Genomic DNA, 26,250 nt, shown 5'->3' with positions numbered 1-26,250 from the left:
TTTTGGTGCCAAAGGTTTCAGAGCCGAACCAGATTTGTCCTTTTTGTCGTTTGGAGGCAAACGTTTCGGTTCCAAAGATGTCTTTTGTCAACTCGATCCCGAGCTGAAGGCTTGCCTGACTGTTTAGGTGCCGAGCCTGAGGGCAGGACGTTGGAAGCAGCGTCTCAGTGTCGACCATGGTCAGAAGGCAGTGGTGGTGCAGAAGCCTTTTGTTTAATTGAAGTGAGTTTGAGGAGCAAAGGGGCTTTTTTACTCATCGCATCCTGTCTTGGTGAAACGTCTTCAGACACTGACTCGATCTCCAACTTGGAGTCCAATTCGTGGATAGAGAAGGCCTCCTCCTCTTCTGCCATGGATGCCTTCATCTATTCGTGTTCAGTGTCTTCCCCGAAGATATCCGGAGTGTGTTCAATGTTTTGTGGCTGCATGTCCCTTCATCGAGCCCGTTGATCCCGCAAAGTCTTTTTCGATCAGAACGATTGACAAGCTTTGCAACCTCTTCTTTTTGCGCCGTGAGAGGTACAACTTGCAGACTTTATGCAGGTTGGTGTGCGGGTATTTGGAGTGCCACAGAGGATAGAACTGAAAACGGAGCCTGTTTCATCGGCAGAAAAGGGACTAGTATGGACGGAGTGGCAATCAACCGGCTAGGGTAGACCCAAAGGCCACCCACGATCAAAGATGGAGAGTTTTCCAATCTATTCGATACACGGCTAACAGTGAACTGTGTACGAGAACAATACCCTAAGAGTGTACAGTGGATTGCGCACCGATGGGGAACCGGAAGGACAGTTTCGAACTGGAGCGCAGCGATTCCGGTCATAACCTGATGGCGGCAAGAAAACAATCTAACAATGGAGTCGATGCCCGTGCGAAATAGAAAGGAGAAGTCACCTTACCCTGTGACTACAAAAGACTTCTTAGAAGAACAACAACTTGCAAACATCCGTACCCAACACTAGTTAGCAGGAGTATGCAAAGCATGTGTATCTACAGCCTACATGCTTCGAACATAATATTTTCATTCTCTAAGATTTCTCTCATGGGAACATCAAGCCAATGGAGTTCTTGTACGTTCCAGTAACACCTATCAAGGTTTCTCGGCAGAAGAAGGAAGAAACCCTACTGGTAAGCCCTAGAGAACCACTAGTTTGTTTTTTTTAAAACAATTTTCAAAATTTCTCTGTAGCATCTGGTCCCTCTTAATTGCATTGGTCTGAAGCACCTTATTTCATATACCATTTTTTGGTGCCATTTTTTATCTTTGTTTTCATTGCTAATGATTTTTTTTCTGCCTTTGCAGTACTCGTTTTTTCTTCTTGGCCCCTTCTAGCTTGTGACCTAATTTCTGTTTCTCCCATCTTCTTTTTTTGCAGCCCTCTTCCACATAAACCTAGCTCGCATAGACACAGACACACTGTTCAAAGACCGAATACAGACAGACTTCCAGCTTACATACAGCTCCAGATGCACAACGCCTTAGAGACAGAACCATGGTACAGACGCCAACCATGCACAGATACACCTACTGATCATCCCCAAAAAGCATTCAAACATACTGCACAGAAACCCACCCTACATGGATACACCTGCCGATTCCCTCCGAAACATGCATGTAGGCAGACATCCACACTCCTGCATACACGCATCTTGGATCGTACACAAACTGACTGATAGAGACACACACACAACTCTCTCCAGACACACACAAACAGTCCTCAGATTAAAAAAAACTTCAAATGACGTAAGTAGGTGTGCGTTGTTGAACAGCAGGGATCATTGAAGAGTGAACAACCTGATAGTCATTTGCAACGAAAAAAAGTACTGAAATAGTACAAGGGCAGAGGGAGGACTGAATAACAGGTGCCCACTTGCTGAAACAAATTTGGTATCAGTATGATCGTACGCACCCATGGCTTCATATGCAGCATTCAAATCAAGACTTCTCCATATCTTACTCCTATTCCTATTCTCCGCCACAACTTTACCATCAGTATTTCCCCATCACTTGTACCCTAGTCAGCACAGAAGGGGACCATGTGCAGATCCCCAAAACAGTGCAGTACTGTACAGAAGCTTTTTGATTGCTGGAGAGGCCCACTGCCTGGTCTTGTCAGCAGCTACGATGTCAGGGAAGAACATAAGAGGCTATTAGCATTCCACCAACTGCGCTTGACTGAAAAGATGCTTATTTGCATCAGGTTTCAGAAGATATAGCTGAACTATTTCAAATGACATCTGAAAGAATACTTAGTACTGAAATGGACAGTTTGATAAAAGACCGGCATTTAGTCATGCTCTGAGGGAAGATTTTCTATGGAAACAGATCCTAGAACAGCTCAAGGTTTTTAATTTCTGACAAAGGAGTAGCAACATTTGCTGACAAGCCAGGGGTGATGTAAGCAAGTAACCAAAATCCCACGCAGTTGAATTACCCTTTTCTAAGGTTGTGCAGTAGGATTTCTGGAGCACTTCGGTTCGCAAAGGCTGAGATTTGTGAATGGGATCATGTGAGTCACTAGTTTAAAAGCTTTTTTCCTTGCAGCATGGAAAGTTGAACAAAGGGCACAGCTAAAAAGGACCAAGAAAACCAGGGTGATAATAAATGCACAGAAGTGATCCGAGGGGGCAGTGGTGACAACTCCCTTCGCTCCCCACTTTTAAGCCTCTAACCAGAGAGTGCCAGAATTTTACTTTAGGAAGTCTCATTAACCTCCCATTCAAACAGATTCTCCAGAACAAAGACTAGTGTGTCAAGTCAGCCTCCAGAAAACTGTTAGAATGGGCTGCCACTTCTACATTTACTTTGTAGCCCCTTAGCTAATAATAGATGAGTGCATGCCTTGAAAACACAACCCGTCCCCATGTCATTTTTACAGAAAGAAATGTTTTACTTGGCAGTGTTTCCGGGGTGTCTAGACCCAATCCCAGGGTATATTGAGATTAAGGGCTAGTTGCCAATCCTAGACCTTTATACATTTTCCACAGTGATTGGATCTCTTCCTACCATCGGATGACAGCACTATGGTGCCACAACTCAATTCTGTTATCTTCAATTTGAAGTCTAGTTGTCCATCGGACTAAATAAACATTAAGTCTGCTAACCGCTGATGGAAAATCTACAGGTCTCAGGAGTTATAAATTTCACACCCCGGCTACTATTGTTTCATCAACTACCATACCACATTGAATTTCCAAGGTCTTGGTGTTTACAATACTTCAATATTGTTAAACAGTATATGCTGGAGGGTCAAAGAAAGAGTGCTTGATGATACAGAGACAGCAAAACCAACCTGCCAGACACCACCTCAATCAAGAGAAAATGAAAATAAATGAATACAAACATGTATTACTTTGAAGTTGTTTCTCATGATGCAGAATGAGTATGGTCACCATGGTATCCCAGGCACATCACAACAATATCACTTTCTGTGGCACATAATCATATGGTGGAACATGCATAATATGGATGCATGTAATTTCATCTTTAAATGTAAAAGAAAACAGAACTTCCAACTACACTAGCGAGAACCACAGAATATCCACATTGAAGGTACATTTTTATTAAATAGACAGATGTTAAAATAGACACAGATGATAAAAAAAGATTCTCCTTACCTTTAACAAATTCTCACAAAGATCATTGAAACTTTTGTTAAGTGTTTGATTTGTGAGGTAGACGTTATTCAATCTCATTACTCTAACTGATGTGAACATCTGAAAGAAGTAAAAAAAAACCTTAAAACAAACATGCCAACAAACAATTTTGCACGCTTGTGCACAGGAAAACATTTTAAAATGAAATAATCCTAACTTAATAAACAACCACTAGTTCACTTTTTAGATCACCTTTTACTGAAATTTGAAAAATGCTTTATAACGGGTGTTTTTCCAGGTTCCGTGCAAAGCAATTACACTTTTGGTGATGCAGTGTGCCTTCTAACTACAGCGATATGAAGGGGCACAGATAACCAGAAAGTGTCAGTGTCCCGAACTAAAGCACTTTAATAGTAGGATTTCACCCAATTAAAGAAACAGATCTCTTTCTGTTGGCTTGGGAAGTAGGGAATACAAGGCTTACAAGTCACCATAAATGGTATCACAATATCACTTGAAAACATATGCAGGATTGACAACATCAGGTGTTAGAAGCAGTAACAGCAACAAAAGGTTCCAAGAAAAGCAGGGAACTGAACATCCTAGTGGATATATACAATTGGCATCTATAAGAGGACTGTAAAACAACTCAATTGGGCTCTTCCTAATTACACTAATTACTTCACTAGAGAGGAGCCTACACACTGAAGCAGGTATCCCACTAATCACCTTTTATTTGAATACTATTCTCTCCTTACTGGACATTTGGAAAAATAACCTCCCAACACGCATCAATCCTCTTCCCAAATTTTGTCAGGTGCTATATGTGATGCATGTACCCCGGCCTACAGTGAGCAACAGCCTGGATTTTGGATGCATATGCTAGTAAGACTGCCTGAAGTCATTCATGATGGGCATGTGAATGGAAAGTAGCTTTACTTATGTTCACAAAGCCAACTCCTTCTTTTTCCCCTAAGTAGCAGGATTTCCCTTAAGGGATCAAACTATCCCTTCTTTACCAAGCTACATGTGTCCTAGAAGGTGACCATGAAGGCCTTGATCTAACAATGGTGCTCCTAGATGTCAGCAGGAGCATAGAAGAAGCAGGAAACGTACGAATCAGTTTTAAATACCTGAAGAATTCTGAGTCATAACTTCAGGGCCTGGGGCTTTCAAGTCTTTTAGCTACCATCTTTGAAGGTTATGCACTGAAAGCTTTTTATCTAGGGTAAAGGATGTTTGACATTTGATTGTTAAGAATGTTCTATAGGAGGCTGAAGATCAGACACGTGCGTGTTTATTGAAGGTAAACATGAATTTCTTCTCTAAACTTCACCGCCTTGAGGCAAAAAACACGCTGTAGAGCATCAACAAGTTCAGAGTCTTTTGCAGATCTGACTCATACTACCTCAGCAGGGTTGTGGAATTTATTAAGATATCTACTTGTCCGTGGGGCAAGTTGCTTCATAAATCTACTTGTCCTGTAACTAAATCCACTTGTCCCTTTGGTGCCATGTGGTTCGGCGACAAATTATGGCAGCAATCTCATTATATAAGAGCTCTTATATAGCCTTTCTGGTTATGCCAGGGCTCATACCATAGTAGTTTTTGAATACTAGCAATCCCTTTATGTTGCCACGTTTCTGCGGATCTACATACTGGGACTGACGGTAGTGGTAAGCAATAGTTCCAGGGTTGGAATTCCCTTTAAGTCTGTGCAAATCTACAGACTTGCATGTTTTAAGGGTTTTCAACAACTCTTCTCTAATCTTTTCCCATACTGAGAAATGTTGGAAATTTACTCCTGACAATGGCAGACGTAAACCTTTTTCCAGAGTTGGGAAAAAAATGGTTGATGGGAAAATGACCATGCAAACACTCTGGTTTTCGCATGAGCAAATCTACACATGCTCAAATATTTTTCGGGAGTACATTTCTTTCCCTACTTCTATAAATTCTTGTAAATTCACCAAAGCCGTATAGCTGCACTTAATGCAAGGACATATACCAAGGGTGCACTTTTGAGACTTTCTTTAATAATAGGGACCCTAATTTGGTCTGGCATTAACCACAACCTTTTTGTGTTTATTAAGATTCTCTCTCCCTCTCTCTGTATTGGTTGGCTTCACTGTGAGTGACGGCATTAAGCTCTTTCACAAGGAGTATATTGGCACACAAAGTAGTTTTGTTCAGTGGCAGTAACTAATGTGGCAGTGTGTGCTTTTTTTAGACCAATTTTATTTTTGCTTTTGCCAATGTTTGTTATATTGGCGAGGGCCCGGCAGCTCTCACATCAAGAAGGCTTTACAAAAATCATGTCAAAACAAGTGCAGTATTGGCAAAACTAAAAAGCTGACCACTAATTTCAGACCTACTGGTTTTGCCAATGGATATTTATTTTTATGTTTCTCATAATCTTATTGAAACTGGTTACACTGATTTTTCCAACATGAATATTTTTGGGAAATACTAGCATGCATCAACACATTTTACTAAATGATGCTGCAAAGAAACGGTACCTGAAATTTCACAGTAGTTTAGCAAAATGTTTTTCTACTTTTTATTTTTTTAGGAACATTTTATATTGAAAGCAAAGAGTCATTAATCTTGCACTCAAGCTTCTGCAAATATTTGCATCTAATCCTAGAGCATTCTGGGAGCATTATGCATAGCCTCATATTGCTAAACTTTGAAACCGTGAGTACACATTTTTATACCTTAACCACTGTCAGTAGTGCAGTCAGAACTTACATTTACTTAGAGCGCTCACCCTAATAATAAAGGCTTTCAAGTTTGAACAGCATTAACATAGGCACACAAATAATAACTTAACTTCAGGTAGTGCCCTTCCCTGGCCCTCAATGTGCTACTGCAAACTGGCAGCCAAAAGGTTTGTGCTGCAGGGGGTTGGGCCTACTTGTCCCAAGGACAAAATATACATTAAAACTTGTTGCCCTTGACCCCAAACAGTATGTCCTGGGCGTCGGGCTATAGCAATTCCACATTCCTGTTACCTCTCCTCATTGAAGCAAGGTATAGCATTACAGAATCTACAGAATATGCTCCAGACTGGTTGGTATTGAGAAGGAAGAGTCTTTTTTCTTGCTGTACGAAAACCATCTATTCTATAGCAAACCAATGAGGCCCCGTGTCTACTGTGAGAGAATAGTTAGTACATCGAGTATGTCACATTTCCTAGGCAATATAGCCTCACCTCATCATCCTCAACACTGACTCAGAGTTAATCAAAAGAGGATCAAACCTTTCATTTTGAAGAGGTCCATGCATGTGAATGGAGGCAGTGAATGTTGTGATATTTTCAGCACGATCTAAAAAAAACTCTTCTTATTCCTGAGTAATTTAGAACAGCAAGGCACTTGATGGATAAAATATATGCATATCTCCATCCTCACCAGACAGCACAAAAAAGATCTGAGGTCTGCATTAGTGGGACGGAATTTTTTTGCAGTTCACATATCTTAGCTAAATTCTGCTAAGCCATATTCTTACCAAACACCAGGCTATCCTGGTTTTCCCTTCTTTAGAATCAAGGTTTGAGGAGATACATGTGTATTTGATAAACATGCTAAGTCCCAGCGATAATAATGTGCTGTGGTCAGCTACCAAAGGTGAAGATTTAATAAGGAGAAACATCAGAAGTAGTGTCTACAGATCTTCCTATCACACTGAATAAAATTCATCTAGAATGGTGCAGAGGTTTAGGGCATTATGGAATCTATTGCGAAGTCAGTGTAGCCTCTTGATAGGCACATGCTTATTCAGAGTTAGAAAGCTTAGGAAAGAGAGTGAGAAATGTTTTGCAGTTCACTGACAGACTCCAATCTAAGGGGGTCATTAGGATGGCGTCCGTCCGCCACCCCCGAGGAAGAGGGACCGTCCGCATGGCCAGCGGCGGTCCCTCCATGCAAACCCTGGCGGTCACATCCTGATCTATTAACCTTGAGGCGGGTGCTGCTTGAAGCAGCACCCACCGCAAGGTTAAAAATGCATGTTTAACTTTTACACGCACAAAGCGGCAGGCACGCACGGTGCCTGCCACTTTGTGCATGTACATGCTGGGGGGTACCATAGGTACCCCCACATGTGCACCCCCCAACCCCGACACCCTGGGGGCCCGCAACGGGCCCCCAAACACCAAAGACCACATGCTTTTCCACGGCAGAAAACCCGCGTGGAAAAGCATGTTTCCGCATGAATCCTAATATGGCTGGCGGTGTCTGATAGACACCGCCACCATATTAGAGCTTTTCCGCCGCTAGACCGCGGCGGACGGTCTTCACGTCCGCAGATGACTCCCCTGCCTCCTAATCTGGCGGGGGGTCTTTGCAATCCCCACAGCGGTGAATCTGCATCCTCCGGGCCGGCGGTGGCTTCACCGCAATCCTAATCGGCCCCCAAGTCTGGAGATGTGCAACAATGTAAACACAGATGGAAACTTGTGGAAGAAACAATGCTTCTCCCCAAGATGTGACTAGAAAGCTGAAGGAATTATCTGCCAAACTTTGCATAAACCCTGACATAAAATCATCACACTACTGGTTCATAACCCATGTGCCAAATGACGGATAAAATGTTAGAAACAGATTATAATGAAAAATAATTTAATTACTTTGGGATATGCCCTCTGCTGCTGCAATAGGAAAATCAATATAGCAATAAGCAGGCAATGTAATTTTTTAAGGGGTAGACATTTCCAAAATTAATTCAAATTCCTGGTTTTGTAATCCACTTTTCGTTTTCACCAGGGCTCAATTACAAATAACCTCTCATTAACTGCAGTTATTGGCAAAATGGTTTCTCTCAATATATAGATGAAGCAGTCGGTTCACGTGTAATTCAATGCTATTTTATCAATACTTGTGACTAGTACCATATTTATTTATCTGTTAATGTTTTTTCTGTTTAATTCGAAAAACAAACCCACTGATTAAGAGGTACCTGAAAGTATAAATTGTTGAACAGTCATTAGAGTTCAGGTAATTGTTTCTTCTCCATCATTAGAACTTTCACAGATCCAAATAGTTTAAATTAGAACATAAAGGAAAAAAATAAGTGGGATGGTGAAGAGTAAAAAAAAAAAATAATACTATTTCAAAGAAAATCTATCCTATTTGAATTTTTGAGCATGCATTTTCTTCAACAACATTAATGCTTGGCAGATGTATGTAGTGCCACTATAACAGTCATGCTTATTGTTGAATGAGCTATGACTTTTCTCAGTAAATTCTTTTTAGCCCTTTGATATGATAGATGAATGTAAGAGATGGTTCAAATGTTACTTATTTAACAAACATTGACCGCTGAAAGAAGAGTCAAAAGGGCAAAAATTGCCCTGTGTTTTCTGTCAACAAAGATCCTTAGTGTTCAATTGGTACCTAAGGTGTGCAACGTCGTTGCAGACAGCATGGTATGATTCTGGAACAAGATGGTAAAGGAATAGTTTTCAGTTCTACATCATCTACAGAATGCTGTAAAGGGCACATTTCAGGTAATTCATTGGCTCTCCCCAACTCTTCTAGCGAGGAAAGGCATTCTCCTTCCCCAGGAATGCCTTTTAATCCCCACTGGGTTTGGGGTGTGCTCACCTTGCCCCTTTCATAGTCTTAGCAACAATTCAAACTTATTTAGGAACACAGACACTAGTAAACGCTGAACGGTAAAGGCAATATCAAAAAAATGCAGAAGTCAAGAAAATGAGGGAACGATTTGTTTCAGATAAAAATGATATTTTGATAATGTTCCTGCAATGATACATGGAATTCGTGTTGAATAATTGTTGTGTGTGGTTAAAATAAATGACAACATTGTAAATGTGTGCATTAAGAATGAGCTGTATTTCTTTTTTTTAAGGCTGCATCATAAGGAGTGAGAGCATGCGATTGCTGGATCTTACAGCAATTATAGGTTTAAATCATGTTTTACTGCTAATTATAGACCTTTTCTTTTATAGCCAGACACACACGTCAATTTAGATATTTTCCCAAAACATATATACCCTCTGCATGAAAGCAAAAAGATATTCTGTTTCATTGAAAAGAAAGTTTAAAAAATCTCTTACCTGGATTTCAGATGTCCAATTATTTATTCCAGGCATTATTTCTGTATTACAGCTGTAGAATCCTATAAAAGAAATTGGTGAGGGAATTGTAAAGTATTTTTGATGGTGCATAATTCATACATTAATACTTAAGCAGCACACATATTTCGGTAAACATACAACAATACTCAGTTGTCAATTTAAATGCTTCTAATGTATTAAAAAAGACTTTTCAATAAAAGAATAACTTAGATAAAACAAATACAATTTAATCGAACATAAAGTTTAAGAATGTTTGGGTTACAGGCCTTTAACTCCAGGCTCATGTGATATCCGCATTAACAGGGGGCTTAAACAAAATACATTCAGATCAGTACAGGTAAAGAAACTATAAGAGATAAAACATTGGCTTGTCCTGAACCTCCATCAATGCCCATGTAGTATCTTTGTAAGAAGAAAGGCATCAGAAGTAATTGATTTTCAAAGGATTTATTCTCCAGCAATAAAGCACGTCTGGTTAGATCCGTAGTTAGCAGGAAACTGACCAACAGTCAAACATGGAATAAGAACATTCAATGACAGCATGGAAAGAATGTGGAACATGACATAAGGGAATACACTAGTCTTAAAGAGATACAATCCTACAAACTATAATTAATTAATAAACTACAACCAACATACTACATATCTTCCCCCTTTTGTTGTTTTTTTTTTTTAAAACCAACAACGAGGAGGAAAAAAAACCAATAAATTATTTATACACAATAAATTCTTTGTACTTCGAAGGTCTTTTGACAGACCTACCAAAAGAAGATTTCTGAACAGAGGACGACTCTTGATCATGGTTAGCATGAGTCGAATTATCACAAACACCTGAAGAAGAAGCTTCATTATCACAAACATTTGAGGAAGAAGTGTCATTATCACAAACATCTGAAGGTGAAACTTCATCATGAAAACAATCACTGTTAACATTAGAGTCGATGGAATTCTGAGCAGAATCTGAGATATCAGATTGAGTGTAATCATAACACCAAAAGTGCCCATGAGATTTCTTTGTACAACCCAAGGGAACTAATTCCTGTTCATGTTGGTGTTGAGCCAACGCTAAACGACTTAAATGCCACTTTTCACCGTTCTCCAATGTGACAGAATTTTCATGAATTTTCACAACTTTCTTGGGTGAACTAAACTTGCTTTGACCTTTAGGAACCTTTCTAGCACTTTTAATACAGACAAAATCTCCTATTTGTAACTTGACAGGTTTTGAACCATGTTTACTGTCATGATATAATCTGTTTTTAGCTTGAGAAGAAGACAATTTAGAATTAATTGCATCAGTATCGTAGAACACCATATCATTCCTTTTCATCCAACCTGGGTTAGTTTTTGAAAAAGGAACTCGGCACCGCATCAAAGAAAAAGGACTCTTCCCAGAGGAAGGGTGTGGGGTAACTCTATATGCCCATAACATTTTCTTACATTCATTCTCCCAAACAAGTTTGGATTTGAAACACAATTGAATAGTATTTTTAATGACCCTATTGAGTCTTTCTACAACACCATTGCAGGAAGGGTGGTATAATGGTGTCAGCTTATGCTTAATCCCTTTTGAAGTAAAAAACGATTGCATTTCCATGGACTTAAATTGAGGCCCATTGTCAGTTAAGACAGATGAAGGACAACCTTCTTGGATAAATACACATTCTAAAAATTCAATAATACTAGTGGAGTTAGCTTTCACAACCACTTTCAATTCGAACCATTTAGAAAACAAATCAACAATGACAATGACGAATTTGACACTGTCATCAAACCAATTGACTGGTCCCATGATGTCCATGGCCAATTCTTCCCAAGGAAGGTTAGGAGCTGTAACAATACCCAAAGGTGGATTGAAGGTTCTTTTGGACTTGTCGGAAACTTCACAATTTATGCAAGTTCTAACAAGTTTCTCAATATCGTTGTCCATCCCTGGCCACCAATACTGGTCTCTCACTCTGGATTTCGTACGAGAGATGCCAGGATGGCCTTCATGTGACAACTGCATAATGTGAGGTCTAACAGACATGGGTGGAATTATTTTATCACTTCTAAGTAGAAATATGTCAGAAATGGAAAGTTCATCACGAACCTCCCAAAAACCTCTTAAAGAATCATTAAGGTTTTTTTTACAAAAATCTTTCCAACCCATTACCACTTTAGATTTAACATCCGTCAGAACTATATCATCAGAATCAGCCTTTAGCCAATGGTCCTTAGAAAAACTGTCAAAAATGTTGCAAATAGAAACAACATTCGCAACCGAAAAGTCATTCCAGGAATTACGGTCAGCCACAAAAATTGGTAGAGAAAATCTGCTCAAAAAGTCAGCAATGATATTTTTTGTACCAGGGACATAGTTTATAACAAATTGAAAATCTTGTAAGCGCATGGAAAGTCTTGAAATTCTAGCAGTGGCCTTATACAAACCTTGTGTAGTCAATAACTTCGTAAGGGGCTTATGATCAGTTCTGACACAAAATGATTTTCCCCAAATGAACTTTCTGAAATGTTCTAACCCCCATACAACCGCGAGGGTCTCCCTTTCTATCACCGAGTTTTTTTCCTCAGTGGGTGTAAGGGATCTTGAGGCAAAAGCGATGACAACCTCTTGGTTAAACTCGGAAAGCTGAGTTAACACTGCCCCTAAGCCTTTAGAACTAGCATCAGTAGTAACAAATGTAGTGGCAGTGGGGTCAAAGCCTTGCAGGTTGGGAGCACAGCAAACAGCCTTTTTTATGATTTCAAAGGCTTGTTGACAATCATGTGACCAAACAAAAGGAATTTTATTCTTCAAAAGGACACGCATAGGAAAAGTTTTTTCACTAAAATTGGAAACAAATTTGGCGTAAAACTCCGCTAAACCCAGAAATGACCTTAGGTCATCCTTGGATTTAGGAGCAGGAGCATCTAAAATAGCTCTTACCAGTTTAGTCTTAGGTCTTATTCCTTGAGAACTAATCTCATGGCCAAGATACACTACACTGTCCTCTGAAAAAGTACACTTGGAGATTTCAGCAGTAAGACATTTTTCATCAAGAGTTTGCAAAACTTTTCTCAATCTAGAATCATGCTGTGGAGCATCCTTCCCAAGAACAAGGATGTCATCTTGGAAGAAAATGACACCAGTCATATCTCCAAATAATTGTGACATAAGGCGCTGAAAAACTTCGTAAGGGGCTTATGATCAGTTCTGACACAAAATGATTTTCCCCAAATGAACTTTCTGAAATGTTCTAACCCCCATACAACCGCGAGGGTCTCCCTTTCTATCACCGAGTATTTTTCCTCAGTGGGTGTAAGGGATCTTGAGGCAAAAGCGATGACAACCTCTTGGTTAAACTCGGAAAGCTGAGTTAACACTGCCCCTAAGCCTTTAGAACTAGCATCAGTAGTAACGAATGTAGTGGCAGTGGGGTCATCTTCTTGTATTAACATCAACATCAGCAATCCTAAAGAGTTTTTAGTTTCTCCTGGTGATCCTATAATTAAGTGGGATGAATGGAAAAATTATTTTTTGAATTACATAGCCACTTTGGAGGATAATGTTGGTGCTTTGTCTTCTGACAGAAAAATGCGTATGTTGCTTCACAGTCTTGGTCCTGAGGGTCTCAGGGTATATGATCAAATGCAGAAACCCGAAAGATCAGGGGATTTTGACAAATTTAAAGCAGCATTATCAGACTTAACTGAACACTATTCACCTACTGTTTGCATTGGGGTAACAAGACGCGCGTTTTTCAAGCGCAAACAACTCCAAAATGAAACTGTTGAAGAATATGTTTCGCAACTGAAGATTTTAGCTGCACAGTGCAAATTTGGTGCTTTACACGATGAACTGATCAGAGATCAAGTTGTTGTTTGTACTAAGAACAAGACTATTCAAGACAGACTTTGGATTGAAGGGGAATCTAGTCTCAAGGATGTCATTACTTTACTTAAAAAAGCTGAATTATCAGATAGGAGTTCTAAAGCAGTATCTAATCAATCAGAATCTTCTTCCACTCCTACTGTGAACAATATTTCTGATAACAAGAAGAAAAATATCTATGCAAAAAAAAGTTCAAGCAGGAAGTTCCAAACTAACAAGAATTCTTCTTCATCTAGCAAGAAAACTTTTAATAAGAACAAACCTAATCAGAGTAGTTCATTTTCTTTTGCATGTTACCGTTGTGGTGATAAAAATCATAATGCAAGTTCTGATAATTGTCCTGCTAGATCAGCAAAATGTTCCAATTGTGGTATTGTTGGTCATTATGCCAAAGTATGCAACAGAAAGTCCGTCCAACATACCAAAGTAGCTTGTATCACTGATACATCTTCTGATTACGATTCTGACATTAGCGTGTCTTCTCCCAATCAGGCTACCAAAGCACAATGTAATATTGTTTTAGTTGTTGGGGAGGATGAGAGAAGCAAACCCTTATGCATTGTAAAATTTGGGGGTATTCCTATACAAGTAGCTGCCGATTCTGGTTCTCCCTACACTATTGTCAACAAAAAGGTTTGGGAGAAAGAATTAGTGAGTGAGTTGGGCCCTCATCTAGAGCCCAGTGATATTCTTACTGAAAGCTTTACTGGTAACACTATAGAAATGTTGCGTTTTCGTTCTTTGATTTTTGAATTTAAACATCGTACAGCGTTTTGTAAGTTATACATTGCTATAGATGGTCCTTCTGTTTTAGGCTGGAGAGACCAAAGATCTTTACACATTGTTCTTGATCCCAACAGTATCGAACAGGTTCTAGTTACTGGTGTAAGTGAAGATACCAAGAATTGGGTTCTTAAAGAGTTTCCGAATGTATTTTCAGGTAAGATTGGAAAATTCAAAGGCTTTTCTCACCGCATAAGACTAAAAAGTAATGCTGTACCTATGATTCATAAGGTACGGAACATACCACTTATTGTCAGGGATGAGGTAAAAAATGATTTATTAAAATTACCAACCAGTTAAGGTTCTGAAATGAAAACGTAGGTCCGTTTATACGAAGGAAACTCCAAAAAAAAATTCTGGAAACATGAAGAAGTTTTCTTTTAACATCCCGATCGTCGCCAATAAATTGTAGTATCTTTGTAAGAGGAAAGGCATCAGAAGTAATTGATTTTCAAAGGATTTATTCTCCAGCAATAAAGCACGTCTGGTTAGATCCGTAGTTAGCAGGAAACTGACCAACAGTCAAACATGGAATAAGAACATTCAATGACAGCATGGAAAGAATGTGGAACATGACATAAGGGAATACACTAGTCTTAAAGAGATACAATCCTACAAACTATAATTAATTAATAAACTACAACCAACATACTACAGCCCACTGCCTTAAATACTCTAGATGTTAGGTTTCACCTGCACAGCGCTTGCAAAGTATCTTGTATTCAGGAAAAAAAACACCCCTTATTTACTTGAACTTACCATTAGATTATTCCAACGTCACTCTAATTTACGCGCTTATGATTGGCCAGCACATTGTCTGCTTTCACTTCCTGCACTAACGTCCATGTCGTGGGTGTGTAGCCTGGACAGGTTCCAGTTACTGGCCAGTGTACTTCCACAAACTACTCACTCTGAAGGTGCTTTTAATTTTTTTTTTTTTATCGAGCACTCCTACAGTATTTGAGTTCCTTTGCAGTGAGTCACTGTTTGAGGTGGAGCTTTGAGCAGAGGAGGAGATGAACAGAGTTGAGAGCAGCTGTGAGTAGGGTCAGCCGCGAACGCCGTGGGAGCCGCCAAGCGGCTGAGAAGAAATCACTGAGTTGTAACCGCAGCCGCGAGACGAGACGGGAGATTGCCTCCTCCCCTCGTCAGTGGCACTGGACCCTCTGTGCCGCAGCAGTGCTTAACGCGGTAGTAACCGCATACTGGTAAATTCAAAGTGGCGCTTACCGGCACATATTGGAAAAGCCACCTTAGCCCTGGTCAAGCGCTTGCTTGACTCCTATTTTGGCCGCATTGGCCCCATTGAACTTGTAGGGGGCTGGGCTCAGTAAGCGAGTGTGTAGAGCAGGCTCTTGTTGCAGCTCCGGTCCGGCGCTGCTGGGCCCCAGCAGGCGGCCGTGTAATCAGGGCCGCAGTCCTGCCACGGAACAAACTACCAGCTGGGAGCAGCCAGGTCCGCAGTGAAAGTGCGGGAGTGCCGGCAGTGCTGGTGAAATTACGAGGTGAGAACAGCGGGGGAAGTTGCGTCTGTTGGTGATGGTGAGCAACTAGGTCTGTGGGACTTGTGTAGTTAGTAAATTGACTTCTGACATCTGGGGGGGTCAAAGGAGCCAAGGGAAGTCGAGGGTCTGCTCCACCCTTCTTACAGGCTGCCCCCTTGCTGACCTCCTGCTAGCTCATCAGGACTTCAGGGCTTTGACTACTTCAAATACCCCAAGCTCCCTCTCACCCCCGCTACCTATTGGAGGTCCCTGGTTTTAGGTCCTGGTCTGCACATTGCACTTCCGGGGTTGGACGCTGAGTGCCCGCTGTTCACCTCGGAGCTGGAGTTGGTGCCCACTTGCGGCGGAGACGGCAGCTACTACACAACAGTACCGGCAATCAGAGAGCACACCGAGTTGGAGTGGCCAACTACAGGGTGCTTCAGGGTGCCACAGGCAGACATGCTATGGCCCGTTTTAACCCAGCCACCATTTACAACCTGAGTTCACGCTAGTTGCAGCCTAGAGGCAGATCTGCACCAGCGTCTGGGACACCAGGGCTTGGGATGATAACGCAAAGAGAAAAGTGAAAGTGACTATCAAAAGACATTCCAACAAGCAAAGAGAAAAAGAGAAAGAATAAGAGAGAGAGGTCATCTCAAAGGTGCTGGGTGAATTGGGCAAGGAGCCGCAAATTCCATCTCAATCTTTCTAACCTCACTCCTCTTGCTTTTCTGCTTCCTTGCCATTTTGCTCCACTGCGTGCGTGGTCCACCCGCAATTTTTCACGCTGTTCGTACGTGGTTCTCACGGTCACGGTCATCTTAAACGGCCATGACAGGTCTCATAGCTCTTCCCTTACCTTCCCTGGCCAAAGTAGAGGATGAGATCAGGCAAGCTGAGGTCTACAGCCCCACAAAAGAGAAAGAAACGGAGAGGAAATCTAGAGACATCAACTGTGGACACTGACCAGATATAAAACCTGTCGCCAAGTGTTTTTGGAAGTTCTACAGTCAGCACAACCCAACTACTCTTGAAGGGAGCAGACGCAGCGGACCGTAACTCATTCAGTAACCAACCAAAAATAACAACAACATTTGCCTTCCTGAAAGACGCTGGGTCAGCCGTCTTTTCAAGCAATATGAAAATTGTAGGTCTACCCATTCCTTTGAGCCCCACAGTGACTATCAGTAAGGGAAGCTCCGGCGGCAACAATGAGACAGGCAAATCTCAAATCAACCAAATGTCAGTCACCAGCAAATTTGAAGAGCCAATTCCATCACAGGAGGGCGGAGACCGTAACTCATCCACGCAGTGTAATGTAGAGGTTCTTTTCAGCTATGACTTTGGGAAGTCCCAACACAAAAAACACTCCAACTCACTTAGTGCACAGGTGTGACTTCATAGCCACCCCTGTCGTCAGACCAAAATCTATCCTTAACAACATCGATTCCTTAATAGAATCTAACTGTGTGACAACAAGCGATCCTGCAGCGACCAACACTGTCCTCCATGACGCCAGCCTGAACACATTGAGTAATCATAATGGACTACCAGCAAATCCTGCAAAAAAGTAAGCCCAACCATAATGAAGGAGGATGGAGAAATCATCTTAGCTCTTATACCATCCGTACTACTAGAGTACTCACCTCCTTTGGGGGACGGAGGAATAGAATCTGCCCAATGGGTACAACACACCCCAAGAGGGTCTGTGTCCACGCTATCCTCAGAGGAAGCTCACGCAGTGGAGAGAGATCTTTCCTTTTTAGAATCAAAGGGATGGGAAAAAATGCTGTTTTCATAGGGCAAAGTCGCCCCTGGCCACCCTTGGCTATCATCTTCTCCAATGGAGGATAAAAAGGAGGGTTTCACGTAACAGAAGGCATGGGCCACAGCCCTGGACATTCTAAAAAGGTCAGCCGATGCAATGACTTACCAAGCCAACAAAATGGACATACAAATCAGCCTCCTGAACACACTGGCTGTGTATGTAGTCAAAATAGACGACAAGATTATAAATCTGAACAACTTGATTAGACGGGCCGAAGTGGCGGCAGACCACCCGCAACAAATATGTGATTGTTCACCAATAGTCGGGAAACTGAGCACGCTCCCAGAGATGATGGAAAAACTATTGGTAGACTTAAAAGAAATCACAAACACAAAGTCATTCCCTACAAAAGATAGAGATGGCGACTCAAGTCCTGGAAACAAAGCTAAAGCGGTAGCAAACTCAGGGGCACGAGGGGCAGAGGAAAACGACTTGCCTTTACCCCAGGATACATCGGCCACTGGTAGCTCAATGAGTGACCAACAAAAATCCCCAATTGCAGGCAAAGAAAAGTCCACTTCACCACCTTCAACCGAACAAGATATGGAAGACCAGATTGGCGAGGGGAAAAGACCAAGGAAGCGGAAAGACTGCAATAAGATCGGTAGATGCAAACAAGACCTGAGCCTCTACCCAATCTTTAAAACCTTTAGACGACTAGCAGCTACAGAGTGTTACGACTTAAAAGAACTGATGAGCCAAAAATACAATCAGAGGACAAACTAACCTTACTGGAAAGCGGCAAACAAAAGAAGATTGGCACTCCGCTACCAGCAATGGAAAAGGATGTAGCAGGGGCAGTGAAGGCCCACCTGGTATATAGGGGAAAATGGAGCCAACGATCTCTCATATGGCTCTTCCTGACCCAACGCCTCTGCAAAGCCCAGAGGGTCAAAGTTCCATCGGGCCCATCAATCCGCTTGGTAGCACAAAATCATCGAATCAGGCTCACATGGACAGCTCACATCAAAATCATACGGGCAATTATACAACAGCGGCGAAGGATAAAGGAGGCGAAGCACCAATAGCCCGCGGAAAAAATCTAAAGTGTCCTAGTGCACGGAATATGGCACCTAATACACCTATTCACACAGCAATGAACTAGCAAATATTAGGACCATCGACAGGAATTGATCAAAGGCTTCGTGCTCAAAGACTAGATCCAAATTCAAGGCTACCAATGGTTTCTTCTCATGGTGACCCAACCTTTACGCATTTTTACCCGGAGTACAAGTCTAAAGGCAGCTGCAATATACTAAATCGCGGGAACATCATCAAATCGATAGAAGCGATAGGCCTGTCAAACGTTATAACCTCACAAGATATCATATCAATAGAATTTATCGCACCGGGCCAGGGCCAAATAAATGAAACAATGTAGGTCACCTGGAGCTCGATAGAGGCAATGAACAATATCTTAGGGCACACAGAAACCTTCAAGCAGTGGGGCATACTCATTCTACCCAGAAGGGAATCAGGTTACCCACGTGTTCTGCAAGGAAGCCGGGGCATTGAGCGTACACGTGTAGAAAAAAAGAGCAGTATATTCAGTATTGAGGAGTTCCTGTAACCAACTCCCACTTCCGACCCTAAAGCAAGAAAAGCAAGAGCGACCAGATCACACTCAATAGGGAACGGGAAGAGGCCGGAACATGGTCATGGTTGGTGGGCTATCTAAACTCAACCCCGCTACTGTGCTGACATCACAACAGCCAACTTGTTCTTTAAGGATTTGCTCCTGGAACATCAATGGGCTAACAAACAAACTGGAGGATAAAGCAACAATCTCCTACTTTCGATCATTCGAGATAATATTATTACAAGAGACAAGGCTTATGGAGCCGCAGCAAATAGAAGGGTTCAAAACACACCATATTCCAGCCCTAAAACTGAAATTTTCGGGAAGAGGCAGTGGCAGCTTAGCAATATATATATATATATCAATAAATAATGGAATCGCTTCATGGGATCTAGCGAGCTCATCCCATTTCCTTCAGTCAGTGGGAATCTCGTTTAGCACAAACAAAAGCCAGCCCAGGTCCATCACTCTAATGAACGCTTATGTTCGCCCAAATTCAGTGTCGAGGCAATCCTTCTCAGATGAGGTGACAGCGACAGTATTAAGAATGAAATCGGGATTCCTGAATGTAGATATAATACTATCTGGCGACTTTAACATGTGGCTAATGTCTGACCTACAGAAAAACAAGGTAACCAGATCACAGAAAAGCATTTGGGTCATACCACCGCAGGACCTTCCAGGATGGCACAGGAAGACCCGAAGGGATGCTCCTTACAAGGTAACCTTGAACATCTAGGCCTTAGAGCCCTCAATGGGCGCTTCCTACTAGACAAGCCACCCGGCCTTTCATACCTATGGAAAAATGGTGCTTCCTTAATCGACTACACCTTTGTCCACCTCTCCCTCCTGCATCAAATACTAGGTTTTGGTTTCGGCAATAGAACAAAAAGCTTTCATAGTCCCCAAGAAATATCGCTTAGCACCAGATTAATGCATCACGAAGAGGTAAGGGCACTGGCATCTGATAGCTATACGGTCAATCTAAAACGAGTCAAGTGCTCGGTTAGTAAATTAAAACAAGTAGCAACGGAGGCAAAACAAATCTTTGAGAGTACAAGTAGGACAACCGACGACCAAATTGCCAACTGGACAACATTTGCAACTAAATTGAAAGACAGACCAATAAAGCTTGCAAAATCAAACAGGGAACAACAGCCGACCTCCTGGAATCCCGTGATACAATCGGCAAAAAGAACTATGAATCAGCTATGACGGGAATTAAAAACAAACTCAGCGGACCCTCCAATAATAATAAAACTGAATGAGGCCCGCAGCCACCTGAAGAAAGTAAAAAGAGAACAACGCAGAGCTCATTGGAACTCCTTTTGGGCCAAATTATATCAAGACATAAAAACAAATAATTCTGCGAGGTTCTGGCGTACCATCAATAGTCTTGGAGGGCGTGCCCCGAAAGTTGCGTCGTCAAATATATTGGAGTCTGAATGGTATGCTTTTTTGCACATTCACTTCAATGACCACCAAGATAACATTTCTTATCAAAATACCAGCGAAGAAGGCAGCAAAGCTCAAAAAGCGGCAAATTGGCCCTCAAAGCGACACATTAAAACACTAACTATGGATGAATTTCCCAAAGTCGGTCAAAAATTGAAAAACTAACAGAGAGCTCAATCCATCAAAGCAGTATCGTACATAGCACAGTCCAGAAGGACCATATTGAAAATCAGATCATAAAGGGTCGGAAGGATGGAGCCCCAGGTCCAGGAGGCATCCCCCAGGCTCTGTTCAAAGAGTGTGCAGCCTTTTGGGCTTCTAAGCTATCTCCACTTTTCAATTCCATCCTACAAAATAACATTATACCGCCCTCTTGGCAAGGATCGATTCTTGCACCAATTTTCAAAGTTGGGGACAAAAAATCTCCTGGGAATTACAGACTAATCGCCCTTATCGACAATGAAGCAAAGTATTTTGCTGGGATATTGCTCAACTCACTTCGGGCATGGGCTGACGACCATTCTGTAATTCCTCCGAACCAAACCGGTTTTACAAGTGACACTGGCACCTCTGTCAATCTTATGACTCTCTCCTGCTTGATAGATCAGGCGGAGACCAGCACTAGTTCGTTTTACATGGGTCTTCATAGATTACAAAGCTGCGTTTGACAACAGGGCTAAGCTCTGGCAGAAGCTTTCCAGATTGGACATCCCAAATGGTCTTTTAAGAGCCATACAGCTCCTGCACCAGGACACATGGCTCAGGATTAAGATTGGGGATGGCTCCAGACTGTCACGCCCAATCCCAACAACGAAATGTCTTAAATAAAGATGCGTCCTGGCCCCCACACTTTTTAACTTATTTTTATCAGACTTCCCGGAAGCCTTAAATAAGGTAAACTCTCATGCCCCCAAACTAGCTGGGTTCCAGCTGTCAAATCTTCTTTACGCCGACGACGTGGTTCTTCTAAGTGAAACAAAGATTGGCCTGCAAAGACTCATGGACGCTACTGCTGAATACTCAAACAAGAACGAGCTCCTGATAACAAGAAATCCAAAATCTTGGCGGTACGTCCAGGAAGGCCAAAGGAGCTGGCATGGGGCTTAAATCGTGAAAGTATTGCAGAATCCAACTTCCATAAGTATGTAGGTGTTCTCTTCAACAATAACAGAAGATATAAAACCCACTTAGAAGAACAAAAAAATAAGGGAGCAGCGCTAGCTTTTACAATCAGCTCTATCCACAAGAAGCTACTCGGCCCAACATGCGCTCCAACATTGTAGGCAGCACAGGCAAAAGTAATTCCTACATTAACATATGGAAGACCAGTGTTAAAAGGATTGGATAGCGGCCAATTAGACAAAATCATTGCAAAAATCTATAGAACAGTGTTCAAGTTACCAACACAAACGTCACCAGCCCAAATTAGGCTGGAACTGGGCATTTGTAATCAATCACTGGCCAGAATTTTGAGTTTCTTAATGTTCTGTCACAAACTGAGGTTGTCAAAGGAAGGCAGCCTAGCGCAACACCTATGGTTCTGCCTGAATACAAAACTATGGCGAGCAAGGCATGAATACTGGGCAAGAGGTCTAAAAACTCTAGGCTTGAACGAAGTTTGGAACCTACAAACCAGCCATAAAAAATTTAAAAGGCTAGCAAAAATAAGCGTAAAAAAACTCTCCTCACTGGAAGATAAGGCACGTCTAGCAAGAAGAAGCCACGGCTGGATGACCCCGTTATCATACGTCCAGCTGGCGCCTCAGAGGTATTTAACCCTGACGTTTACTGCACGCACCAAATTAAGTTTTTTAAAATTGAGAATGGGAGTGATCAACTTGTTGTGTCATCTGCCTAAAAGGGAAAGAGACCATGGCCAGGAACATTGTCGACTTTGTGGAAATCATAGGGAAGACATAATACATATCCTATGCCTTTGTCCAAACCTGTTGAAGGAAAGACGGTCCCTTTTACGTAAAGGCTGGAACATCAATGAGGTCAGATCATGCAGAGCCGCCCACGGAACACCAATTTAAACTGTGCACTAGTAAGGTTTATGGATCGTGCTGTAAAAACACTAGGGGAGGGGATCCATGAACAGCATCCTTCATTAGCAAAATAACTGGCAAATCCTCCCTGCAGACATCCAGAAAAGGATAAACTGTTAGAGTCATCACACTAACTGACTAAAGGGGCCGTGTACCCAGGCTGGACTACTCCGGGACTCAAAATTCTTTAAACTTGGACAAGATCACAATAGCCCCAAAAGGGCTGCCTCCAATGCTTTGGCAGCAGGGCAGCTACTAGAGACCTCGGACAATTCGGGGAGGGGGGGGTCTTTTACAATAAGGAATTGGGATTCCACTTTCTTTTTAATACGTGCATTTTAATCTTTTGTAACTTGCAAAGGTTTTTTAAATCATGCAATAAAGTTTTCTATTAAGTTATCGAGCACTCCATTTTTGTGCATCTGTACCAAGACATGGGTCGAGTGCATTCTATGCCACCGGATTCAAGCTAGCCTGGCTGATGAGGGGTGATACCCCGAAACCAGTCCCAGGATGCTGGTTCCTGGCACAGGGAGGACCTGGCCTGGCAGTTCAGGCTGGACAGTTCCCATGGGGAGCAGGGTCAAGATCTTTTCCCGAAAATGTCCATTTTATGGTCTTCTCGGTTTGGAGAGTTGGTGTATGAGGAATCTGTGGCTCAAGAACAGAGTTTTCAACCATGAAACAGAAAGATACTGGGCTTCCTCTCTTTCCAAATAATCATCAAGTTGGAAGTCTGACCATTTTCCTTGGATGTTCTTGAATACCTTACAGGAAGAAATCTTACTCCTTTGATGTTACTGTCAGGTCAAATCCTTTGGAAGCCCTATTCCAGCTTGTGTAATCTAGAAATGATATCCAATGGCCAGTCTGATGGTTGGAAGTACTTTGAACCTCTTCTGGGTGATGTAATTCCACCATTCATCTTCCCGATTATTTGGTACTTCATCCTCTGCTCCCCCCGTTTTCTCAATACTGTACATTTAGGATTGTTATAGAACTATCCAGCTGCTAATAGTGTCTGTGGAGGCGATGGGTAAGGAGAAGCTGGCAGGAAAGTCTACAAATCCTGCATCAAAATGTGGCTTTTTATGAGTTCAGTGTAAGAATTGGTCGGTACTTAGGCGGGCATTTCTGTAGTTGTGTGATCCTACTCATCCCTGCAGCTAGCTCCACAATATTGCCACTCCTACTTGTCCACCTAAAGGTAAGCGATGTGATTCCCCACTGCTTAAGCATCTTTTATATACTTTTCTTCATATACTGTGCAGTTTTCTTTCTCTCCTCTTTACTCCTCACATTTCGGCACACATCTTTGGTGAAGTTTGCCAGGAGAACTGGGTTGGAAGTTCACCAGAAATGTTATTAAGCAAGGTATTTGAGACATGGAGAGTTCCAGAGTTTGTAAAGATAGTTATCAACACGGTCTGCTTCATGCCATATGCAAAAACGTTTTTTTGAGTAAGGGGCAAGACCATGTATGATGAAGCCAGAGCCAAGCATAGTTGCAAATACTCCGCTGACAAATAGGCTACTTAATGTGATGTCTCTGATGAGACAGTAGCTGTTGGAAACCGTGATGGACAAACCACTGATAAGTACTTGTTCAGAAATGTATTGATGCATTGGGGTGCAGAAAACAGAAGCACTTTTAGAGGGGCTCATCGAAGACTATATTTTTAGGACAAAAATGGTACAAGGTCTGGAAAAAAGATTTTTCTCTTTTGCTGCCTCTCTGTTAAAAGTTAGTTTCCCTTTCCCCAAAATCCTAAAACAACTCTGGCTGGAGGAAAGGCTGCGGTAAGGATGGGTTGTTACTAATCATAACAGTTGCTTGTCTTTAGGCCTGCTTATACTACTTACTACTATGCACAGAATTACTGGGGACTCATAGCATCGTGACAGGGAATGAAAACATTTTTACTCATTTTGTTGATAGAGCACATGCTTGTTCATTGAACACAAAAACAAAATGGAACAAAATTAAACCTCATCCTTTAAACACAAGATATACGATCTATGCAGCATGGTTTCATGTGAAAGAGAAGTGGCCACTAAGGAGTTTATCAGAGTAGCAAACACCCATTAGATCTGCAGTCATGCGTCCGTTTTTGAAAAAATATTTGTGGGCACATTATATGCTTCCTCTCATCAGAAGAAAGAAAGAATGTGGTTGGAAACTAAGTTGTAGTAAGTAGAGAATTAGACCTTTGTGCATGTGCAAAGGTTTAGCCTTCAGCTACTCTGGACTTTTACCAGTTTTGTTATCACTGATAGAGGTAAAAAAAGGATAAGAATGCACTCTGGAATGTATGGCCATCTTATGAAGGCTGCCTGTGATAAACAAAATATGTTATGCTGTTGTCATGCTTCCATTAGGCTTAGAGTGTAGGATTATTTTAAATTTGTGTCGAACCTCACTCGTCTGTTGACAAGTAGCGTGAGTCCATAACAGGACATATTTTAAAACATGCAATCGTTCGGAGAAAACGGTCAGGTCATATTCATTGGAAGAAAACTGGACAACCTTTGACTAGATTTATTTTTCTTGTGCGACACTTTTCAATTGCTATCTGTATTTATGCCATGCATCAGGTGCTGCCCCGTATTGCGAGTAAAGATCATCTTTTCCTTCTGTGCTATTGCGTCTAAACATAGTTGCTTTTTATTATCTTCAGCAATGTCATAAGTGACATCATTTCACAAATATACCTTTCCATAAAAGTTATGAAATCTCTCTCAGATGTACATAATATACATCCTCAGAATCAATAGATGTTACCTCTCTTTTAGTGGACATGGCATGTTAAAATGCAGAATTGTCTGTAGTAGTGGCCACTATAGGGTCCTCTTGATATTGTTGATCACTTAAGGGGTCTGATAGTACTTTTCTAGTCTCAATCCACAGGTTTAACCACAGTTTTATATAATGTGACTATCACAGTTTCCGAAGGCATCTTGGTGTTTGGCTATTGGGAGCCTCTTTATGGACTGGCCCACAGACAGGGTGTTCCCATGAGGGTAGGGTCACATGAACCTCTGCCTCAGCTTGTATAACTATGACTATACTCCTAATTACTTTGAGCTTTCTGAGTCTCTGATTCAGAGACAGTGGGCCTCTACTGGTCAGCTATGTGTGCCCGTTCTCTGTTCATTTGCATTACTGGTCATTTACACTTTCTCTCCATGTTTTTCTCTCTTATTGGATCCCACCACCTAGTTATTGGTTATCTCAATGGAGATTTCAGCGGGGCAGTTGGGCAGCTGGTCTTACTTATTAATGCTGTCTCATCTTGGTATCAAATGATAAGAGATGTAGATTTTTCCAATGGCAAGGTTGTTGGGATGTGGTGCCCATGTAAATGCCTTGAGGTTACTTGAAATTATGCTCATTAATGCCATGTCTATTGGGCGAGTGCCCTTTCCATCAAGGTTGGATTATATCCAATGTCTTAGTCAAAGCTAAATGTATGCCATGTGTCCTCCCACCCACTTCCATTCC

General features: G+C 41.7%; 1 protein-coding gene across 6 annotated transcripts in view; it reads right to left on the bottom strand.

Moving 5' to 3' along the window:
• Nucleotides 1-26,250, bottom strand: part of C2CD5 (C2 calcium dependent domain containing 5) — a 915,439-nt gene that overhangs the window by 319,621 nt on the left and 569,568 nt on the right. For all 6 annotated transcript variants that reach the window (XM_086920391.1, XM_086920370.1, XM_086920386.1 and 3 more), the window contains 2 exons: nucleotides 9,677-9,738; nucleotides 3,619-3,717 (listed from right to left, as the gene is read on the bottom strand). In XM_086920391.1, coding sequence (XP_086776517.1) covers nucleotides 3,619-3,717; nucleotides 9,677-9,738 — 161 coding nt within the window. The remainder of the gene's footprint in view (nucleotides 1-3,618; nucleotides 3,718-9,676; nucleotides 9,739-26,250) is intronic.

This window comes from Lissotriton vulgaris, chromosome 1_1, assembly GCF_964263255.1.
Source record: "Lissotriton vulgaris chromosome 1_1, aLisVul1.2, whole genome shotgun sequence".
Lineage (NCBI taxonomy): Eukaryota > Metazoa > Chordata > Amphibia > Caudata > Salamandridae > Lissotriton > Lissotriton vulgaris.
Note: the sequence above shows the minus strand (reverse complement) of the source record. Positions and strands in the feature narration are given on the sequence as shown.